The 22,617-nt window shown below is 47.2% G+C and overlaps 1 protein-coding gene across 3 annotated transcripts in view; it reads left to right on the top strand.

Moving 5' to 3' along the window:
- Fcp1 (RNA polymerase II subunit A C-terminal domain phosphatase Fcp1) overlaps positions 1-19,396 on the top strand; it is an 81,650-nt gene extending 62,254 nt beyond the window's left edge. For 2 of the 3 annotated variants that reach the window (XM_089586173.1, XM_089586171.1), the window contains 4 exons: positions 1,167-1,280; positions 7,459-7,632; positions 15,803-15,963; positions 18,721-19,396. In XM_089586173.1, coding sequence (XP_089442299.1) covers positions 1,167-1,280; positions 7,459-7,632; positions 15,803-15,963; positions 18,721-19,234 — 963 coding nt within the window. In that variant the 3' untranslated portion in view covers positions 19,235-19,396. The remainder of the gene's footprint in view (positions 1-1,166; positions 1,281-7,458; positions 7,633-15,802; positions 15,964-18,720) is intronic. The other variant, XM_089586174.1, reaches the window with a different exon arrangement.
- The last annotated feature ends 3,221 nt before the right edge of the window (positions 19,397-22,617 follow it).

Here is a 22,617-nt window from a genome sequence, read left to right as displayed (position 1 = left end):
TGCGGGGAATTAAAAAAAAAAAAAAAGGCAGGAGCCGGGAAGTTTAATCGGATTTAAATCAGGGAAATCACCCGTACAGGGCAGTAATTCGAGGTTTCCAAGAACACTCAGAACGTGTAGATCGAGTTCCCGTAGTAAAAAGACGAGTTCAGATTCCTCTTCAGTACACCTTTAAGAGCGGAATGCAATACCATTAGCTTTCACATTTGTTGCAGCTTCTGTTGCAATTCCTGTGTGTGTTCATGTCAGTTTCTTTGCAATTGTCGGTCCATCCAGTGCCATATTCGGACCCCTAGCAGCAGTAGCTGGTATCCGCTATGCCCTAACAATGCCGGCATTTGCATACGTGGCATTTCTGCCTGACTTTTTATTTGATTCCCTCTCTAGATTGGTATCCAAAACCTAGGTTGCTGACCACTCAGTGGGAACTCTGTGATGACATCACAATGTCACGTGACCTCTCTCGACCAATCATTAAATTAATTGCCACCTGCCACGTTGGACAGGTTGTGATGACGCTACAAGGCCATGTGACATCTCTTGAAATAACAGTGAATGTCGTGACAGTGGACATAGGTGGGGTTTTGGTGTGACGACAGGTGTCGCATGCAAGAACGCCGACCAAAGTGAACAAGGCTTCCATACTGAAGTTGAAACATCCTAAACTTTTATTGAGAGCCTTTGGTCGAAGTTCCTTTTCTTCGTGGGGGGTACAGCGCGGACAAGACGAAGGATGAAGCAAGAAGACTACACAGACGAGCGCTGTAGTCTTCTTGCTTCATCCTTTGTCTTGTTCGCGCTGTACCCCCCATGATGAATTATTACAAACTTGCCCAGCTATATCCATCCTTCTTCAGTGTAGTTCCTTTTCTCCTTTTTGGCATGAAGTTGTCGTGAACCAAGCACAATCTGCTATAACAGTCAAGTGAGTGTCATGATGTCACGAGCGATGTTTCTGTGTTTGGACGAATTGGTGATTGGTGTGGTGGCATGACATCATTTTGGGAGGTCAGTCCAGTCAACCTGGCGTGTTATTATTGCAGCTGGTGTGTTGTGCTAATGACACCGCATAAACGAGAAACGTGGCTGCTGCTGTAGAATGCAGTTGCAGCTGAATGCTGTCAGTGCCTGTCCTCTTGACCTGGTCCGTGTTTCTCTCAATGCAGCCTGCTGAGAAGAGCCGTGCCTGGCAGGTGGCCAAGGCCCTGGGGGCCACTGTGTCCGGGGACCTGTGCCCCGGTGTCACGCATCTCGTTGCCGCACGACTTGGAACCGCCAAGGTGAGCCAAGGATAGCTCCAGGCCGACAGATCTGTAAGCCTTTTGTAGGTCGCAGCTCCGCCTCAGAGCATGGCTCAGTGGTTACGGCGCTCGGCTGCTGACCCGAGAGACACGGGTTCTTGATCCCGGCCACGGCAGTCGTATTTCGATGGAGGAGAAATTCCAGAGGCCCATGTGCTGTGCGATGTCAGTGCATGTTAAAGATCCCCAGGTGGTCGAAATCTCCGGAGCCCTCCACTACGGCGTCCCTCATAGCCTGAGCCGCTTTGGGACATTAAATCCCAATAGACCTAATAAACCTAAACCTTTTGTAGGTCGCGGTGCATTGTTACCTGCATTGCAGCCTCCATACCACACTGTGGCTCCTAATTGTCTTGCATGTCTGTTGGTAAAGAAAAAAAAAAGTCCTTTTTTTCTTGCTTTTCGTGTAATTTGCGTGGGTTGTAATGTGAGGCCATTGCAAGGGGACATATTCGTGCTCATTTTGGAAAGTGATCTTCAAGGAGGTGCAAACTTAAGGGGGTACAAGGGTCTTGAAAGTAACTTTTTTATTTATGGCTAGAATCTCATGAAATTTCGCACACAGATGTGTTGTTCTCTTCTGATTCCAAAAATATATTCATAGTTGGTCCGGTGGTCTTAAATCTTACAAAGTCTAGAATGTAAGTAGGTAATTTCTTACACAGCTTTAATGAACACTCTTATCGCATTTTCTTGCTTTTAATTACACGAATTGATAGCCAGAGAGTTCCCATACCCGATGACATTCTTACTTTTTTTGTTTAGGCCACGTATAAATAGCAATTTGCAATTAGCTTAACGAGTTGCAGCATCAACGCCTGCGACCTTTTACTCTCGACACCACATATCAGGATGACGTGCCTTTAGAGAAAAACGAAGAATGGCACCGGGTATGGGAACTCTCTGGCTATCAATTCATGTAAATAAAAGTAACAGAAGTGGTGAGAAAGTTCATTAAAGCTGCGTAAGAAATTACCTAATTACATTCTAGACATTGTAAGATCTAAGACCACCAGCTCAATTATGACTACATACAGTAGAACCCCGCTGTTACGTTCCTCACTGCTGCGTTTTCCCGGCTGTTACGTCGTTTTCTTCGGGTCCCGGCATAGCTTCCATAGGATCCAATGTATTGGGAACCCCGCTGTTACGTCGTAGCCGAGGAAACGATCCCGCATGATACGTCGCAACCGGGCTCCCCGAACCCAATCGGGCAATGCGCGCCAACCGGCATTTTGATTTTTGACGAGTCTTGGCCAGGCTTGGCTACGGAACTGGCTGCAAGAAGCCGCACACGAGTTGGAGAGGCCGCCACTAGATGGCTATCTGCCTCGCATGCCGAACGCCGCGATCTTTATCGTGGGAGGTGGTGAGGAGGAGGCCTGTGGCTGCGGTCGCTTATCAGCGTGTCTTTTCTTTCACTCTTTCTTTTTATCTTTTAACTCTCCTCTATCTGCAAGTGACAGCGGTGGTGCACGCCGAACGCCGGTGCAGCCGAACGCCGCGATCTTTATCGTGGGAGGTGGTGAGGAGGAGGCGCGCGGCTGCCGTCGCTTATCAGCGCGTCTTTTCTTTCACTCCTTTTTATCTTTTAACTCTCCTCTATCTGCAAGTGACAGCGGTGGTGCACACCGAACGCCGGTGCAGCCGAACGCCGCGATCTTTATCGTGGGAGGTGGTGAGGAGGAGGCGCGCGGCTGCCGGCGCTTATCAGCGCGTCTTTTCTTTCACTCCTTTTTATCTTTTAACTCTCCTCTATCTGCAAGTGACAGCGGTGGTGCACGCCGAACGCCGGTGCAGCCGAACGCCGCGATCTTTATCGTGGGAGGTGGTGAGGAGGAGGCGCGCGGCTGCCGTCGCTTATCAGCGCGTCTTTTCTTTCACTCCTTTTTATCTTTTAACTCTCCTCTATCTGCAAGTGACAGCGGTGGTGGCTCGGCTGAAGCCAGTCGGCAGGGCCTGTGCAATTTCCTTTTCATCCTTCTCAGTCGCAACAACAACTTTATTGTGCTTTGATGGCGTGATAGCGTTGAGTAAGCGAAAGGGGCTTTCCCTTGAAAAGCTGGACGTACTAAACGCAGTCGACAGGCAGCCAGGGCGGCTTACGCGGAGCAGCGCGGCGAGCAGCCTACGAACATTTCAGTGCTTGACGCTGTGCACAACGTCGCTTCAGCGTGGACTGCAGTGAGCGCGTGAACTGCACAGCACTGCTGCGTGCGTGCGGTGTGGCCGCACCGCAAAGCGACGCTGACAGCAATGCGGCCTTTGCTATTGAGAAACGCGTTGTTCTTTCCAGCGAGCGAAAGAAACTGCAATCCACCATTCTCGTTTTTTTAAAGTCCTAGGGTCAATTTGCGGAAATTAATTGTTTCAAGTCAAAGCTGCACTGTTTTCATTAATTTTCGGTGCTTTCCTCACTGTTGCGTTTTCCCGGCTGTTACGTTTTTTTTTCCCGGTCCGGTGAAAAACGTATGAACGGGGTTCCACTGTATTTGGAACCAGAAGAGAAAAATGCATCTGTGTGCAAAATTTCATCAGATTCTAGCCAAAAATAAGAAGGTCAGTTTTAAGACCCTCGCCCCCCCTTAAAAAAGTGCACAAGGATGGTGAACTGGGCAAGTTGGAGAGGATGCATGTTTGGAAAAACCAGCACGAAAGAAGAATGGGACGGAAGCAAGGTAGCACGCGACAAGTGCCACACCGGTTGAAAACGGCTCCTGCAACACAGAAAACGACGAGCAAACGTGCTCCCATGTCTGCCAGCAGTTAGTGAGCTCCCACATCGTATAATGGCGATGACGATGGGCAGCTATGGGGCAGTTTCGGTTTGCACTCGAATCCAACGCGCATGCAATTTTGAGACGTATTTTCCCCGAAAAAAGGTGCGCGTTGGAATTGGGTAAATACGGTACTTTTCACACCATGACATGTTTGACATGTGCATTAACCCTTTCCGGTCATCTGTCAGGCATTGCCCGGCAGCGGTTGCCTGTTATGGCCTGACACAGTGCTTTAAATTAAATGTTTTGAACCAAATAGTGACTTGGCACTCCCTCTCTCTGTTAGGGGTTGGAAGGCCCCACAAAAATGCTGAGCGGTGCCGTGACTCGTCAGTAGGGAAGCTACACCAGACTTTAAAGGGTTGATGTCTTTTTTTTTTAATACTACTGCCCCAAGGTTCTAAAGGTGGTGACAAGTGTGCTGCTTTTTTTCTTTTTTTTAACACTTGCTGCCCCAGTGTTTCCACCAAGACGGAGTGTCCTAGGCAAGGGAAACCAACTCAGTTCATGCACTTTCTTTTAGGGCTGGGAAAGAAAGCTACATAAACGTCATGCTGTTGCAAATATTTCACCTCGCTGTTTATTGAGGCAAGATACAACTTTTAAATTGACACGCTTTTCCAGGAGCCAGTATTTTAGAAGTTAGTTGGTAGTCTTAACTACTGTATTTACTCGCATAATAGGCGCACTCTCATAATAGGCGCACCCCCAGTTCGGTCGCCAAAAATCAATTTTTTTATTTCCGTGCATAATAGGCGCACCCCGAACTTGGCACTGTGATCAGTACTGTATTTACACGATTGCAAGCCGACGCCTCCCCACCCCCACAATTTTTATTTTAACAAAGTTTTTGCTGAACTTACTACTAGTCCTCACTAGTGCTGCTGTCGTCGCAGATGCTGCGGACCCACAGAACGTACAACGACATCGCGTGGAACAGCCGCCCACAGTTTTCAGGGATGCTCACTTTTTAAACGTCTGTTTTGAAAGCTTCATCAGCCGGAAACCAACCTGACTTAGTACCCCGAAAACCGTGGCGATAGGAGTCGCATACGAAAATTTAGGCACACCGCAGTCGCAACTTCCGCACTTCTTGTCCACATCGAACTTCCATCCTGCCGCACGCTTGCCATGTTCGAGACCTAACTCCCAGCCGAGTAGCTATTAAGGCGCTTGCCCATCGTGCTAATATAGCAACGCTCGGCGACAGTGCAAGAAAGCCACACCTAGGATAAACTAACACGCTACGACAGTAACCGGCCCTTTGGCAGCCATAAAAATACTGGAGCTGGTGATGCTGATGTCGATATAGATAGCGAAAGCTCGCGGCGGACGAAAAAGTTGATGGTGATGGTAAGCTTGACCTTGGGCGCCATCCGTGGGCGGCACTTGGAAGCTCCTGTGCGTGTGTGTGGCCTCCGCAACCAAGCGCACGTTGCTCGCAGCTGGAGCTGATCGCGGAGGCCACGGCGCGTGCATTTCGAAGGCTATTCCCGCGTGGATCGTGGAAAGTTTAGGTGCGGCCCCTACACGGATTTTCAAAAAATATTTCCTTCGGGAAAACGGGGTGCGGCCCGTACACGAGTGCGTTTATGCGATATGTTCAATTTTGCGAGTCGAAAAATTCCCGGAAATTTTATCCCGCGCAATAAGCGCACCCCGAACTTTGAGCCGGATTTTCTGGAAAAAAAGTGCGCCTATTATGCGAGTAAATATGGTAGTGAACTAACTTTGCGGAATGAAAAAAAATACTGCAGACTAGGCCACACGACTCTCAACAGCACTCGGTTCATTTCGCTTGTCTGTGACACGCTGCCTTTTTTAATAACTTGTTTACATTTAGCTGGGACACCTGTTATGTAAGGGGCCCATGTTCTAGTCCTCAGTGGTGACATCCTAATGGGGCACGCTGTGCTTCCTAGTGTGACTCAAGGGCATCACGGGTGTTCAGCATTAAAAGAACGGCCGGTGTAAAGAAGCAGCGTGACAGTGTGTGACTGACAGAATGGCTAGCATGAGAACACCTGGGCTGAGAATGAAAAAAAAAAAATGAAACGGACCCCAGCAAATGGCAGAACTATCTCACATTAGCAGCTGTGTCTCATTGTTGCTAATTGCCGACTAGCCCAGCCTTTAAGGGGGACACTGGTCTTAGACATATGTCGCTTATTTTTTAGTGCAATTCTAATGAAGCTGTACCACCTTGCTCAGTTTCTTCTACTGATTTCAACAATGAAATGACCTTTCTCGTAAATTAGTCGGTTCCCAAGATAATTAGTTTTAATTAGTGTTCATTAGTACCTCAGTGCAAAAAAAAACTGCTCAATAGAAAATCATTTTTAATCCATGGCTACATAGTATGGTGAGTAAAGAGTGCGATAATCAAAACCATTTTTTTATTTTAGCCTCATTAATAATTTTACAGCACATGGAATATCAGTGTTCAAGGTGTGAATGTTATGCATCGATAAACTTTGCGACGTTATAAATTTTTGAAGTGCGATTGAACAAATCTGCTTCGATTATTGCACGCACTGTGCCTTCAGCTTCCCTTAGCAAACAATATGACATCTCTGTCTGTCCTAGATGTTGAGATATTGACATACTAAGATGGCCAGATCTCCAAAATTTTCATGCCATTAAATTGTTTGCTCCTGCACAAATTCAGCCCACACGATGATCTGAATTTAATATTATGGTCACAATGTTGATTTCTTTAAGGATAACATTCGTACAATTCAAAAATAATAGGTCAAAATGTTGATTTCTTGAAGGATAACATTAGTACAGTTCAAAAATAATAGGCCAAAATGTTGATTTATTGAAGGATAACATTGGTACATTTCGAAAATAATAGGTCAAAATGTTGATTTGTTGAAGGATAACATTAGTACAGTTCAAAAATAATAGGTCAAAATGTTGATTTGTTGAAGGATAACATTAGTACAGTTCAAAAAAATAGGTCAAAATGTTGATTTCTTGAAGGATAACATTAGTACAGTTCAAAAATAATAGGTCAAAATGTTGATTTCTTGAAGGATAACATTAGTACAGTTCAAAAATAATAGGCCAAAATGTTGATTTGTTGAAGGATAACATTAGTACAGTTAAAAAATAATAGGTCAAAAAGTTGATTTGTTGAATTATAAATTTAGTACAGTTCAAAAATAATAGCTGTGGTTTCCACAAATGTCATTTTTTGAGAATCGATTTTTTGGTCATTTTTTTTGGGTCTCAAAGACCAATGAAAGACCAGTAAATGTGGTTGGCAGGGTGCGAGTTCAGATGTTTGCATGTTCTGCCAGTGTTGGGGTGCCTTGCAGCCCTCTCTCTGGTTGTGTGCCGAGGAGTAAAAAGGGGGGTGTGGTGTGGTGCAGGTGAACAGGGCCCGGCGCATGCCTGGTGTACACGTGGTGCACCCCTTGTGGCTGTGGTGCTGTGCGGAGCGGTGGGAGCACGTGGCCGAGGGCCTCTTCCCCGTGGGGCCAGCCGACCAGCCCAGCCAGAGGCAGCCAACCCCCTCCACCACCACGGCCAGCCGGCTGCCCAAGGTAGTGCGGTCCCGGCCATCCACTATATTCAGTGCAGGTTGAAGAAACCCCAGGGGGGTCGAAAAACAATCTGCAACTTCTTCTCTCTACCTTCTTTCGCTCCTCCCTCGTCCCTTTCCACTTGGTGCAGTTGAGGTGTGCACCAAGGAGTGGTGAGCATGTCACTGCACCTTTCATTCATCATCATCATCAGCCTGACTACGCCAACTGCAGGGCCAAGGCGTCTCCCATGTCTCCCCAATTAACCCTGTCCTTCGTTGCCAGTTGCGGCCACCGTATCCCCGCAGATTTCTTAATCTCCTCCGCCCACCTTACTTTCTGCCGCCCCCTGCTGCGTTTGCCTTCTCTTGGGATATCCGCTCCGTTACCCTTAATAAGGACCAGCGGTTGTCTTGCCTTCGCACAACATGCCCTGCCCAAGCCCACTTCTTCCTCTTGGTTTCGACTAGGATATCATTAACGTGCGTTTGTTCCCTCATCCACTATGCCCGCTTCCGGTCTCTTAACGTTACACCTGTCACTCTTCTTTCCACAGCTCGCATTACTGCATGAACAGTTTATCATTACCTCATAACTACTTTAGAGTATCTGCAGCATACAGTGTGTGCAGCTCAACAGCATACAAGACTTATAGCAGCATGAAAAGAAAAGTGCTCATCCGATCACTTACGGCCCCGTTGTATATAATTTCTGTAAGTGATCAGACCCCAAGAAAATTGAATCAGTCTGGAAGAAAGCAATTCGTTTCATGTGCTGTCATCACGACAGACGTTTGTCGTCCTTGTCTAACCTTCATGCTTTATCGTTAACACCTCTTTCGACATGTCAGTACACTGAATGCCTCGAGTACACATTCGCTCTGATTAACTCGTCACACCTATAGACATTGAGCATGTATGTCAGTGTTTCTAAACCTTTATCAACAAGTCACTACCAAAGACTGAATAGATATTTTTCCTTCCGAGACATGTGCTGGCACAATTTTTTTCCCATAAGTCATCAAAAGCTGGAACTCCTTGCCTGGAGAAATTCATTCACATCCATTTCAGAAATTTCTGGATGCCATCGAAGATCAGTGATGCTTGAGAGTGTGCATGTTATATCATATTTTCTAGATACCTTCCTCTGTATAGATATAACTCATGTATGTATTCATGCACTTTATACGTGTGTCGTATTGCCGCCGGTGAACCACCGAAGCTGCGCTGATGCCGCAGGAGAGAGCGGCAGGTAGCCAGTGAATGCCAGATGAAGCTTTCTAGAAGAATAATTGAGCACTGCCCATCTGAGACAAGTAGACAAAAAGGCATGAAAGGACGAACACAGACTCCAGTCAAGTTTGTGAGGCACATGATATTATATGAGGTGATTCTGGGCAAAGGCAAGCCAGCCGGGTGCGCGAATGTGGGGGAATGTTTGTCTTGTGATGTAGTGCTCTCCGTTGTCGTCTCGGGGCTAGAGGTCTTAGCATGAGAGAGAGATGGGCGATTAATAAAAAACTGATTGCTGAAAGAAAGAAAACAAACAGATGCTTACAGAAATGAATGAACCATCAGTAAAAGCACAGAGGATCCACTCACAAGCAACGCTGACTGATTGTGATGCTTGTGACGGCCACTTGTGATGATGAAGAGTGGGAGTGGTTCTTCTGTACATGTTGAAGGCTGCTTGGGTTCCTTGAAGCAAAAAAGTTTGAGAATCCTTGCTTGAAAGGATAGGGAGGCTTGGCATCACTTGATTGCGGCTTGAACATCTAAAGCGTTATCTCTTCAATAATGTCAGCATGGTCCACTGCTTCTGTATTTTAGCGGGCAATCTCCGTTTTAGGGGTGAGGTAGGGGGGCCATTGGCTATAGTTGGCCTGAACAGTTTGAGATTGGATTTTAGTGGTAACTGTATTTCTTTTAAAATTTTTCTGAGTTCTCAGACTCCCACCCTTGCGTTACATTTGTGCAAAATAGGCAAACTACTATTAGTTATTTTTTTATCACACTGTTGCTGCTAGCGGTGTCTTTTAACTCTTTCGCTACCGCGGAAAAATGGACGATTTGGAGTGTACTGAAAGAAAAATTTTTTTCACAAGAACTAATACACCCAGCACATTATGCAATGCTTGAAATTGTAGCTTATTAGTTACACTTCTGAATGAAACAAACAGAAGAGTTGTGTGTGCAAGAGTGAATTAACATTTATTTGTGAAATTTGCCAAAAACACAAAAAAGTAGTCAAAACTCGATTTAACGAAACCCGATTTAACGAAAATCCCGATTTAACGAAGGTATCCTAATTCCCCCTCAGACGCCCATAGGGTTCAATGCTTTGACTAACCCGAAATAACGAAACCGATTCCGTGATCTGTCCCGATTTAACGAACCTTTTTTCGAGAAATAAAGGTGAAAAAGTGTTAATTTTTGGTCTATTTTGTAGACAGCACCCCAAAATTTATTGATTGCGAGTCAGCGGTAACAGCGCGGAGCATCTTCAGCCCGCCGCTTTTTTCAAACTGCGCGGCGCAAAACGAGTTTTAATTTTGAGTTGAGCTCACGAGATGGCGCCAGCAGTAAAAAAGTTTCGTGCCACATTTCATAGATGGCGCCGTTGCAGTTCGCGTTTTTTTTTTTGTGTGTGTTTGTGTGTTGTGCTCTGTGTTCTGTGCGTTGTGCTCTGTGTTGTTGTGCTCTTGTGCGGATATTTCCCCGTGCCTTTGAACGCTGCTTTGTCAAGCTCAGCTTGTTAGGCCTCCATCAGTCTAGCTTTGCTATCGTGAACGCGGACGTGGTGTGTGCGAGCAAGCACGCCGCTAACCCTCCTGACTAGCAGATGGAGCCCTGCAAGAAACGAAAAAGGCTTACCCTGGACGAGAAAGCGGACATAATTCGTGCTGTGACAAGTGGACAGAAGAAATGTGACGTGGCTGCAGCACATGGCATTTCAGCGAGTACTCTCTCGACAATATTGAAAGGGAAAGATGACATCCTCCGCGCCACTTCGTCGGGGAATCTCTCGCGCAAAAAAACGCTGAAGACTACTCCTCAAGGCAAAATGGAAGAGGCCCTCTTCACCTGGTTTATGGATTTGCGGGCAAAGAATATTCCCGTGAGTGGAGACCTGCTCCAACAAAAAGCTCGCTCTTTCGCGTGCTTGCTGGGCGACAACGAGTTCAAGGCAAGTCCCGGCTGCCTGTCGCGCTTCAAGGAACGACACGGCATCGTCGGGAAAGTGCTCAGCGGTGAAGCGAGCAGCGTAAGCATGGCTGTAGTCGGCGACTGGCAGTCTGAAAACGTGCCCGACATTCTAAGAAAATATGCCCCAGCGACATCTACAACGCCGACGAGAGCGGTCTATTCTACCAAATGCTGCCTAAAAAAACACTCGCCCTGAAGGGGCAGGCGTGCCACGGCGGCAAACACAGCAAACAAAGGCTGACTCTTTTGCTGTGCGTCAACATGGACGGCACCGACAAACGAGACCCGCTTGTCATCGGAAAGAGTGCGAGGCCGCGCTGTTTTAAAGGCACCAAAAAGCTTCCTGTGAAGTACGTTGCCAATTCAAAGGCTTGGATGTCGCGTGCCATTTTTGCTACATGGCTGAAGGAATTCGACAGCGACATGTGTCGCCAGAAAAGGAAAGTGTGCCTGTTGCTGGATAACTGCACGGCCCACTACGTTGCAGAGGTCGAGCTGACCAGCGTGGAGCTCCGCTACTTCCCCCCAAACACAACTTCCGTGGTTCAGCCCTTGGATCAAGGGATAATTAATAGCGTGAAGTGCGCATACAAGCGTAGAGTCGTCGACAGAGTTCTCCTCAACCTGGAGCTGAAGCGCGAGACGAAAATAGATATTTTTATGGCGGTTGAGATGGTGGCGGCGGCTTGGAGAGCATTGAGGCCGTCGGTAATTGTCAATTGCTTCAGGACTGCCAGTTTCGGTACACTAGGCCCTGAAACTGCCGAAGCTGGTCTGGACTGCGCGAGCGCCGTGCACGAGGATGATGCCTGGGAACACCTTCTCTCAGTGGATGAAGTGCCCACAGGTATAAGTTTCTCAGACTACGTGAACGCCGACGCAAACGCAGTCACAACGGAAGTTTTGACTGATGCCAATATGTTGCGGCTTGTAGGAAGCGTGGAGGGAGTGACGGCTGAAGACGCTGCCGACGACCCTGCAGGTGCCGAAGCTCCCATGCCGACACCAGGTCAGGTGATGGATGCTCTCGATCTGCTGCGACATTTTGCCGGCGCACACGAGGGGACGGAAGACGCGCTGGACGCACTTCAGACCTACGAGAAATCAGTGCGGCCGTTGCTCACAAAGCGCACGCAGGCAAAGATCACCGACTTCTTTGGCGGAAAATAAATTTGTAGTCCCCTCGGGCCTTTCTTGTTGAGTAAGAATTTTTGTTGTTTCTTTTCATACGCGCTAGCGGCGCCGGTCGTTTCCGCGGTCCGCAGTTTCATTTTGGGAGCATTTACGCTTCACAAATATGATGCTGCGGTAGCTTTCTGGATGCCGCCATACCATATAATCGAATGTACCGAATTATGTGCCCAAGAAATGCCTCATTCAATGTAATGAAGTTCTCGATTTAATGAAATAATTCACGGCTCCCCTCAACTTCGTTAAATCGAGTTTTAACTTGTATAGCAAAAACAAAAATTACCGGCTGCACTAAGCCAGAACTTGACTGGAGAAAAACTGGAATATACAAACTGTTGCACATGTTTATAGCTGTCATTATTCACAGTTACAGCTATGAGAAAAAATTACTGCACTTTCCATGGCCTGTCAAGTCTGAGGTCATGACTGTGGTGCCACTGTGAAGAGCAATCAGGGGTGAAGATGTGAAGCAGAGGTAGACTGACAGGTGCTTCACATAAGGTTTAATTTTTGCTCCTCCCTTGTTCTCTGATAGCCGAGCTTGCAGTTTCTTCTCTTTTTCATTTTTTTTTTGGTTGGTGTTGAATGGATTCTATGGGAGGATTGGGGGCATGGACTTCTTTTCCGTCATCATAGCCGAAGATTTCTTGAATGAGCTGCTCCCTGAAAGCCAGCTGATAAAATTTGGCATTTTAGGCAAGCTCTAAAACATCAGGATCGATGAAATAAGTTTTATTGACGTGGTTGAAAAGCCAGGACATTTTCCAAGTCTTGCCAATAGATGCTGCCGCCACTGAATCATCCGGGTCCGTTACGTACAAAAAACAAACAAAAAAAGCGAGAAACCAATTTTGAGAAATGATTTTTGATAGCAGAGGGCCAGAATAGATTATTCTGGTATTTCAGTAGAGATATAGTCGTGGTAGGCCAACAATTCTAGTGTATATGATGATTCCAATGAACATCAGCATCTCCAACAGATTCACTTCTTCCCATGAGCCGTCACGCCGAGCGTATGTTTGCTTGCTCAAAATCTTCATCCATGCATACTTATTAGTGTTTCCGCACACGGTCTTCATCATTTCCGCCGTGAAGAGCATAAAAAAAAAGTCAAGAGGTCGAGCGAATCTCCGAGCGCTGCTCCGCAGCGATGTGCCGATATGGACACCTAGCTGTCATCTTTGTTGAAAAACGCGACGCGACCATGAGCATTTGGCAAACTGTCTTCGCCATACGTTGTGAAGACCCTGAAGCACAAAAATAAACCACTGTCATCAATTACAAACCATATGCACCGCAGAAAACACACAGCGAACGAAAACAGAACTTACATGCAAGTACGCGCTGACATTCCAGGCTCCCGAGGCGAAGTCTCGCTCTCGAAACCGAAATCCGACGTTTGTACATTGTTGCCCGACTAATAACCACTGCTTTCGTCGCAAAAAACGAAACCGAAACCGGCCGACGTGCTCGGTGTCAGCTTTAGCTTTCGAGGAGCGCGTGGCGATGCGGAGGCCATTTTCTCTGGCTGACGCTGCTGCGGCCGTTCAAAGTTTTATTTTTCACGGTGCCCCCTCATGTCAAAACACTGAAACCAAGGCTGCAATCGAAAGAGCAGTTGTTGAGCCCGCTAACTACTAGATGGCGGAGCACGTCCATGACGCTCCAAAATGAGCTTTTTTGCGCGGGCGATTTGAATCGATCATATGCAAACGATGGCCTATGGCGCAGTAGCGAAAGAGTTAAGAACAACAGCATCAAGGAATAGTATGCGGCTGCTAGCTCACAGTTTTGCTAAAGAATGTTTAAATCCGCGATTCTTTGCGGTATCGTGGCATCGCGGAAAACTAGGGGCTTTTGAATGCAACAGAGGGGGGAGCAAGTCAGGCACGTAGGTGGCAGATCAGGGAGTTTACGGGAATACGATGGCCACAGCTGGCACAGGAGAGGGTTGGCGGGACAGAAGTGTGAGAACTGGACATAGTTTGGCTGATGATGATGACGCAGTAGGTGTAGGTAGATAGATACAGAGAGAGGGGAAAGGCAGGGGTGTTAACCAGAAAGGATTCCGGTTGGCTACTACCCTGCACAGGGGAAGGGAATGGAGGGGATTAAAAAGGGAAGAGAGAAGGAACGGGAAACACAGTCACAATCTGTCCATCAAGGCAGTGTCTCTCAGAACACTGCCTTGTAAGCCTTGATGGCAGTCGACCGTTGTGGCCACGGACCGAGGATCTTGGCCTCTGCGAAAGGTCGAGGATCAAGGCGGTCCAGAGCACAACGCAGCTTACGTCTTTCATTCACAAAGACAGGGCACTCACACAGCAGTAGGTGTAAATAATCAATAGTGAAAAGCACCTCTTATTTGGCCAGGTTTAATGCTGATAGAAACAGGACGAGACTCTGTGAACATGAGTGTCAGTGATTTCAGCTCAGGGGGTGGATCCTGAACACGTCACTGCACATGTTGGCATTCTCCATTGGGCAGTTAGAGAACGGGCTACCAGCAGGTGTCTGAGTGCACAGCTGGGCATTAAGGCGAAAGCCTTTAATGGCTCATACTGTCATCTGTCCATTAACAAAGCGTATTGTATGCGTTTAACTGAGAAACTAAAGATAGAGAAGAGAAACAATGGTTGCTTCAGATAGAGGAGGAAAAAATGAGCCTAGAAGCCATGTTTGATGACTGTAGAGTAATTAGTTAATTAATTAGAGGCCAAATATGTTGAAATTGCATTGAAATAGCGCGGACGTCGATATAGCCAGGGGATGGTGTGATGTCACGTCCACTGGAAGTCGTAAGGGCATAGTGAAAATTGTCGCAGAATGGTCGGAAAAACATCCGATTTGTGTCAAATTAGATGGAAAGATGTCTAATTAAGTGTAATTAACACTTAAGATCCCCGAAAGATGTATAATTTGCGTATCGATATAGCCACAGAAATGGTGTGACGTTACGTCCACTGGAAGTCGTCACGGCATGGTGTCCTCGGCTTCCGCCTCTCAACACTTTAGTTGCCAAAGTGTCCTCACAATTTTTGCAGGTGCCTCTGGGGGGTAAAACAAAAAGAAAGCCAAAGCAAATACCAGCAACACGAGAAATACGAAAACAAAACACACCATTTAATGGAGTATGAATTTCATATTGCCAGTTTTGTTGTTCATTCTTTTCATCATCATCATTTATTTTCCCTTAAGGACCCCTAGGTAGGGCATTACATAAGGGGGGAGCAAAAATACGAAATCACAAACTATAGGAACATTTGAAATACTATAACAGTGACTAGCAATTAGAGTATGGAATATGCTGTCTTCCAGTGTTGTTAATTATAAATCTGAATATTTTTTTTGTAACCTCTCATAACTGTTCATATAAACAATTCGATCGTGGCACTGTATAATGTCACATAGGTAGTGGTGACGCCAGTTGGTCAGCTAAAAGACAGCTGAAGATTTTGAAAAGGAACTCTTTGTTGCGCCCCACAAGTGAACTCAGATGACGGCAGCGGCAAGCGTGCTTGCAAAATATTTTTAAACTGCGACTCTAACCGAATGCGGAAGGTATTGAACTCGCGAAAACTGGCTGTTGATATTCCTGTGGTAACAGCATTTCTATTGTATGACGAACTTGTTTTTTGTGAGCTTACCATGATGTTGTATCCCGATCCTGAATGAGGCTGGCAGTCTTTTTCTAAATGAAAATAAAAACACACAGGGAATGTCCTGTCAAGGCCTTGACTGGAGCTCTGTGAAAATCGCTCCTAAGCTCGTCTTTTTCACATTTTTTTTTTCAGGAGCCCCTGCCGAGGGCCGCCCAGACGACGAGGCAGCCGATCGAGCCGCCGGCCAAGGCACCGGTCTACGACCCAGTGACCGGCAAGAGGATCTGGCGCAACGGACAGCGGGCCGCCCCACCTTCTGCCCCCACGGTGTCGTCTCAAGAAGAGCCACTTGGGTGAGCCTGCCACCAGGGTTGCCGGCCAAGATTGGGTCATTGGGCCAGGTCAAAGGCAAATAATATTGTAACGGGGATGCTACGGGGAAGTGTGTACTAACGACTGCGCTGCGATGGCCAGCACTCAGGTCAGAGACTCCACGGGCCCAGCTTCACACTGTCGTCGTCATCCAGCGCACCGCCACTTCTTCGTTCACGACTCATTCACGAGTCAAGTCCACTGATACCATAAAGAGTTCTATGGTAACAATATTAATGCAGTAGCATTTAAGTTGTCGTCTCACAAAAAATTTTTGACTTCTTTGTCAAGGAATTGCCTGATTGGTCCCGATTCCTTGACTGACTGGCTTCGCTTGATGCTATCACAACCGGCCCTGACGGGCCACCCTGATTGGTCGAGAGAGGTCACGTGACCTTGTGATGTCATCACAACATCCCTGATGGGCCACCCTGATTGGTCGATAGAGGTCACGTGACCTTGTGACGTCATCACAACCTGCCCACTGTGGCAGGTGACCACCTGCCAAAATTCCAAAGGACCCATTTGGAAGTAGGCGCACCTGAGAAAATGGATTAAGGTGGACTAGCTGGAATTAGTGGGTGTATTAAGATAGATTAGTGGCTGGATCAGTGCAATGGAAGGTACTGGAATGTTCTAGAAGGTGATGACTCATGCACACCATATAAGGGCAATGGAACGGGTTCCAACTGGTGTTTTGGTGGAAAAAATTGCAAGAACAACATTAGACACTACTCTTTATAGATACCGTAGCAGGCAGACTAAATGCTGTTGCATTTTCTTCCACAGGAATGTGGTTAGAAAGGCCCCCAGGGTTTGTAATTGGTCTTTAGGAAAGGAAAGACGCAGTAACTGCCTACCTTCTCTGTGGACACCTCAACCACTCTGCGAGGGGAGAGCGTGAAAGAAGGGAGAGAGCAAGGGGCATCACAGTGGAGGGCTTCATAATAGTTTAGACCACCTGGCATTCTTTTACCGTGCATTCTTGGGGTGGCGTTGCACACACGAACAAGCATACACAGGAAAGAGCAGAAGACAGATAGAGCGCTCTATTTGTCTTCTGCTCTTTCCTGTGTATGCGCGGCCCCTTGATATTTGTGTAAACAAACCGTTCAAGGACGCAGTCAAGCGGTGCTACGCAGAGTGGATGCGCTCAGGTGAGCCTGCAGTGACGCCAACCGGGCGGCTGAAGCGGGCTTCACCAGCCACGCTGTGTAAATGGATCATGGACACATGGGCGGCCATCCCAGAAGACCTTGTGCATCGGTCTCTCAAGAAGTGCGGCATCTCGAACGCCCTCGATGGCACGGAAGATGAGTACATTTGGGATGATTTGTCGGACAAAGCAATGTCCAAAGAAAGCGCTGCTGAAGAAGAAAGTGATTGAAGTGAAGTGCGGGATGCGATTTTAATAAATTTCTATGAGCTTGCGTCACTCATATTATACGCGGATAAAACTTTTTTTTCCCATTTCGCGTCTCTAAAACTTCACCTCGTATTATATTCGGGTTCGTATTATACGTGGGTTTTTACGGTAATACCATTGCTGCCAGCGATACAAAAATGACCAACACCAGCTTTCTTGAAAGTGCATGAATGCTGCCACTGTAATGAGTAAACATTTTGTGTTTTACCGTTTCAGGTTGAACTTGTTGGTTCATTGCTTGCATGCCTGCAAAATTGTTGTCGGCTTCGCAGTGCCTTGGTGTGAGATGCCACAATGTTGCCAGTGCCAACGCATGCAGCGCACATCTGTCACTACTGCCACGTAGCTTGAAGCACGACTGAGGTGTCCACTCTCCCAGCGCTTCGGTGTGAGGTGATGGAATCTCTCAGTGGCGATCGAGTTTGCTGTGTAGCAGCAGCACAACAGCTTCAAGTTCGGTGGTGATGGAGGATCTTCAAGGCTGTTGACTTAGTAGCCTCTGAAAGTGCCCATCTGACGGGGGTAATAGGTTTAGCTTTGCACCTTGCGCTGCATTCAGGGGAAGCTGAGCTTGTGCAAGGGCAAACGAAGTGGGCGTTTGGAGTGTGGGTGGTTTCTGCACTGATTTGCACATTGGTGACTCTCCTTGTAATTTCTAGGAGAGTTGCATGGAGAGAATTTCAGTTCCTGTATCACTAGGTATTGCGTGATGCTTGGACACTGCTTCGGTCGCATTGTACATTGTAATGCTGCCATACTTGTCCTTCTCTTTTGAGTTGCTGCCTTGTTGTGTCATGTGTTGGCGTATCACAGGGACTGAAACAGTCAGGCGCGACCAGTTGTGTTTTTGGTCAACGGCGCCTCTGTAGCCTGACGTTTTGTTGCCAGGCCAATGTTCTATACTTTCACCAGACCTGTGCACATTGCTTTAGACTTAGATAAAAGACAAAAAAAAAAACAAAGGAAGGGGCTCACGTGAGTGCTTGTGCTGTAGGAAGCAAAGAAGTAGGTGAGGTGTACCAAGTGCTTCGGTCCACAGCTGCAACCGTAAATGAAATTGTTTGTTGCCAGATGGGATTCTCGTGCTCAAAACATGGGCATAGTTGGGCAAATTGGTTTCCAGTTGGGATGAGTGCAGCCAGATAAGGCATGAGGGAAGGAGCAGGACAAAAGACAACCCCTTATTACGATTGGGATCCGTTCGGTCCCCTAAGGGAACCAGCTGCTTAACATGCATGGCATTCAGAGGCCGGGTTCAGCTTGAAGAGATGCACATTGCATAACCGAATGTTTGGCTTCTTGTGTTGTGCAGTGCAGCAGCATCAAGTAGAAACGACGAGCACCTGCAACTCGACGAAAAGGCGAACCCGTACCTGAGCATGTCTTCGGAGCAGCTGGAAGAAATGGATCGGGAGGTCGAGGATGAATGCAGCAATGACGACGATGACGATGACGACGACGGTGGCACCGCCAAGAATAAAGGAGGTGGCGAAAGACCGCAGGAAGTTGAAGAATCCAGCCAGGACTCCGCGATGTGTGCGGGGGGGGCCATGAGGGAGAACTCCGACTCGGAATCGTCAGCCGAGTCGCTGTCCGGAGGCGAGTGTCCGCGCGGATGGAGGAAGCGGCGGCGTCGGAAGCGGGACCGTGACGGCTTGACAGACGACGAGGCTTCGCAGCCGGCAAAGTTTCCGCGGAGTGAACTCCCCGAGGACAGTGAGCGGTCGAACACTGAAAGGTCGTCCGACGAGTGCTCGAATGCATCGGTGGGATCTGTCGACGAAGAGATGGCTGCGGCAGTGGAGCGTGAATTTCTGGGCCTCTAGGTTCAGGGAATTGCGTGACATGTGACACTTTCTTCGTGCGCTCCATCTTGGCCGGTCAAAGCAGCGAGGACTGCACTTGAGAGAACTGTGGTTTTACCTGCTCAGCTGTGTGTACATAACTGGTCTCTGATTCATGTTTAATTCATTTTGTTCTCCATCGTTTGTGCTGACTGTTTCATTCTCAGAAAGGCCCATCTCTTAAGGGGGAGCCTGGTCTTCGAAAACAAAGTGTTCTATGATGGTGATTCTCTGCAGCCAAGCGCTTCCGAGGAAACATGGAAGGCTCCATTTGCTGGCGAAAGTCCCAACTAAAGCTCACCAGAGGGAAAACACAGAAAAAAAAGCTATGCCCACACTGCATACAACACATATAGATACCAGCGCAAACCAGCAAGACACACTACGAAGAACGAGGACACACAAGTGCTGACTTCCAACTGATGTTTAATGGGTGAAAAACTGTGCTTAAATACTAATTTCTAAACAACAAAAAGAAAATATCTTTGCTTGTCACTTCTTCAAGAAGAGCAACTCCACATCTGACAGAGCGATTGAAGGCGCGCTGACACAATTATCTTGCAGCCCGGCTATCTCAGCAGAATCCTTGATCTCCCACACTATCTGGTCCGAGTGCCTGCTGATTACCTGATTACCGAACAGCTGGCTATCTGGCGCTGCACCGGCGGAAATGCATCATCAAAGACCGAGCTACAGGGAAAGAAGAGCAGTGCACTCCGGACTTGGCCAGCTATTCGGTAATCAGCAGGCACTCGGACCAGATAGTGCGGGAGATCACGGAGGCTGCTGAGATAGCCGGGCTGCAAGATAATTGTGTTAGCGCGCCTTCAATCGCCTTGTCAGATGCGGAGCTGCTCTTCTTGAAGAAGTGACAAGCAAAGATTATTTTCTTTTTGTTGTTTAGGAATTAGTATTTAAGCACATTTTTTCACCCATTAAACGTCAGTTGGAAGTCGGCGCTTGTGTGTCCTCGTTCATCGTCGTGTGTCTAGCCGGTTTGCGCTGGTATCTATATGTAATGGATCACCAACTAGCTCGCACGCTTACCCTACTGCATACTACAGCAGAGATTCTGAAAACTGGGTCTCGAGAAAGCGCCGGGTGCCTTGGACTGTTCCTGGGACAATTTGGAGACTGGCCATGCTGTAACTGTTTAAAGTAGACTGTTTCATCGTTGTGTAGATTATTCGTCTGCTATTAATGCAGCTGGGCGGGGTAATCTGCTTCTCGGGAACAACCCGATTGGAGGCTCAGCACAATGTTGGCCTGCAGCAGTTCGTGGTGTGTCTTAGCAAAAGCAGAGCGCGTGCTGCTTCTGCTGCTTAAAGGGATATAAAAAACAACTCCATCGAATTACTAATGTGAAAAGCATTAGATGGCTTGCCGACACGAAAAGCCGGGGTCGCCCAAAAAGTGGTGGCATTACAAAATCACGATTGGTCCAAACAGTGTGACATCGTCAAAAGCGGGGAAATGCAGAATGTCAACCAGTAATATAGTACTGGTACTTACAAATGCACCAACTACAAAGGAATAGAATAGAATTTGACCAGAATTACTATGCTTTCACTTTGCTCGCACACAAGTCCTTGAGAGCCCCCGGTAATTTTGGTTCTTAGTAAAAATTAATTTGCTGTCCCTCCCTGGACAGCAAATTGTCCGGCAGCAAAAAAGGTGTTTTCTGCTGAGAAAATTAAATTTTAAAAAAATCTTCCCACAACTCGATTGAACTCTTGACACCTCCACTGATTTCAGGATTTTGCTGCAGAACAGATTTTCTGCTTTAACTGAAGAAGACGAATGTATTGAAACAGCGAACGATAATCTCGTAGCTATCGTTACGGAGTGCACCGTAGAAGGAGGTGGTAGGATGGTTCGACAGGATACCGGGAAGCTGTTTCGGGAGACTGAAGATTTGATTAAGAAGTGCCAAAGCATGACGTCATCCAACTCCACGGACAGAACAGAACTAGTAGAGCTTTCGAAGTTAATAAATAAGCTGAAGGTAGCCGACATAAGGAAGTTTAACATGGAGAAAATCGAGCATGCTCTAAAGAGTGGAGGTAGCCTAAAAGCAGTTCAGAGAAAACTAGGCATAGGTAAAAACCAGATGTATGCCCTAAGGAACAAAGAGGGTGTGGCGCACAATAGGACCAGAAGCGGTGCGGCCACGTTTATTCTTGCTGATGCCGTTCCATGGACAAAGGCGGTTTGTGCAAGCCTTGAAGAGGTGATGATGATGGCTGCCGTTCGAGCCGGGTGCCTAACCTGTTTTGTTCTGCTCGTGCTCACCAAGCTCCTCTTCATCACGCGAGCAGAAGCGGTGGCTCTACAAGGGCAATGTCATTAGCAATATAGATAAGATAGTTAAAGTAGCCGAAGAGTTCTCCACAAATCTATACACTAGCGAATGTAATCAGAACGTTAATGAGAGAGGCAGTAGCACACAGCAATGGGACATCCAGCCAGTAATGAAGAAGGAAGTAAAGAAAACCTTAGGAACAATGCAAAAGGGGAAAGAAGCTGGCGAGGATCAGATAACAGCAGATTTGTTTGTTTTTTTTTTATTCGAGAAGTCTGCCTTGAGGCATAAGTTGAGAAAAGGGGGAGTGGAATGTAGGTTACAGAAAGTTAAAAGAAGGAGTGTAGACCAGTTTCGGCGAGGTACTCGCATAGGCTGCTGGTGAAGTGATTGTCCATAGTCCACTTCACATAAGCCGCCGCGGTGGCTCAGTGGCTATGGTGCTCGGCTGCTGGCCCAAAAGACGCGGGTTCGATCCCGGCCGCGGCGGCTAGAATTTCTTTGGAGGAGAAATTCTAGAGGCCCGTGTGCTGTGCGATGTCAGTGCACGTTAAAGAACCCCAGGTGGTCGAAATTTCCGGAGCCCTTCACTACGGCGTCTCTCATAGCCTTAGTCGCTTTGGGACGTTAAACCCTACAAAAACAAAACCAAATCCACTTCACATAGTCCCCGTCGCGGTTCCACCACAGGCCGACCTCCCGAGATTTGTTGAAGGACGGAGGGGCGATTGTGCTAGAAAAACTGCCACCCTGTATACGCAATGCCTTGTGACCTCGAGTGTACCAGGAGCTTGGAAGAACCTTAGCATTATCTTAATTCATAAGAGAGGAGACGACAAGGTCTTGAAGAATTACAGACCGATCAGCTTATTGTCTGTTGCCTACAAGGTATTTACTAAGGTAATCGCTAATAGAATCAGGACAATCTTAGACCAATCAACCAAATAATCAGGCAAGCATTTGTAAAGGATACTCGACAATGAACCATATTCATGCTATCAGCCAGGTGATGGAGAAATGCGCAGAATGTAACCAGCCCTATATGTAGCATTGATTACAAGAA

This window comes from Amblyomma mixtum, chromosome 4 (genome assembly GCF_055824585.1).
Source record: "Amblyomma mixtum isolate Tamu chromosome 4, ASM5582458v1, whole genome shotgun sequence".
In the NCBI taxonomy this organism is placed as follows: domain Eukaryota; kingdom Metazoa; phylum Arthropoda; class Arachnida; order Ixodida; family Ixodidae; genus Amblyomma; species Amblyomma mixtum.
The sequence above is the reverse complement of the archived record's forward strand: the minus strand, read 5'-3'. Positions and strand labels throughout refer to the sequence as shown.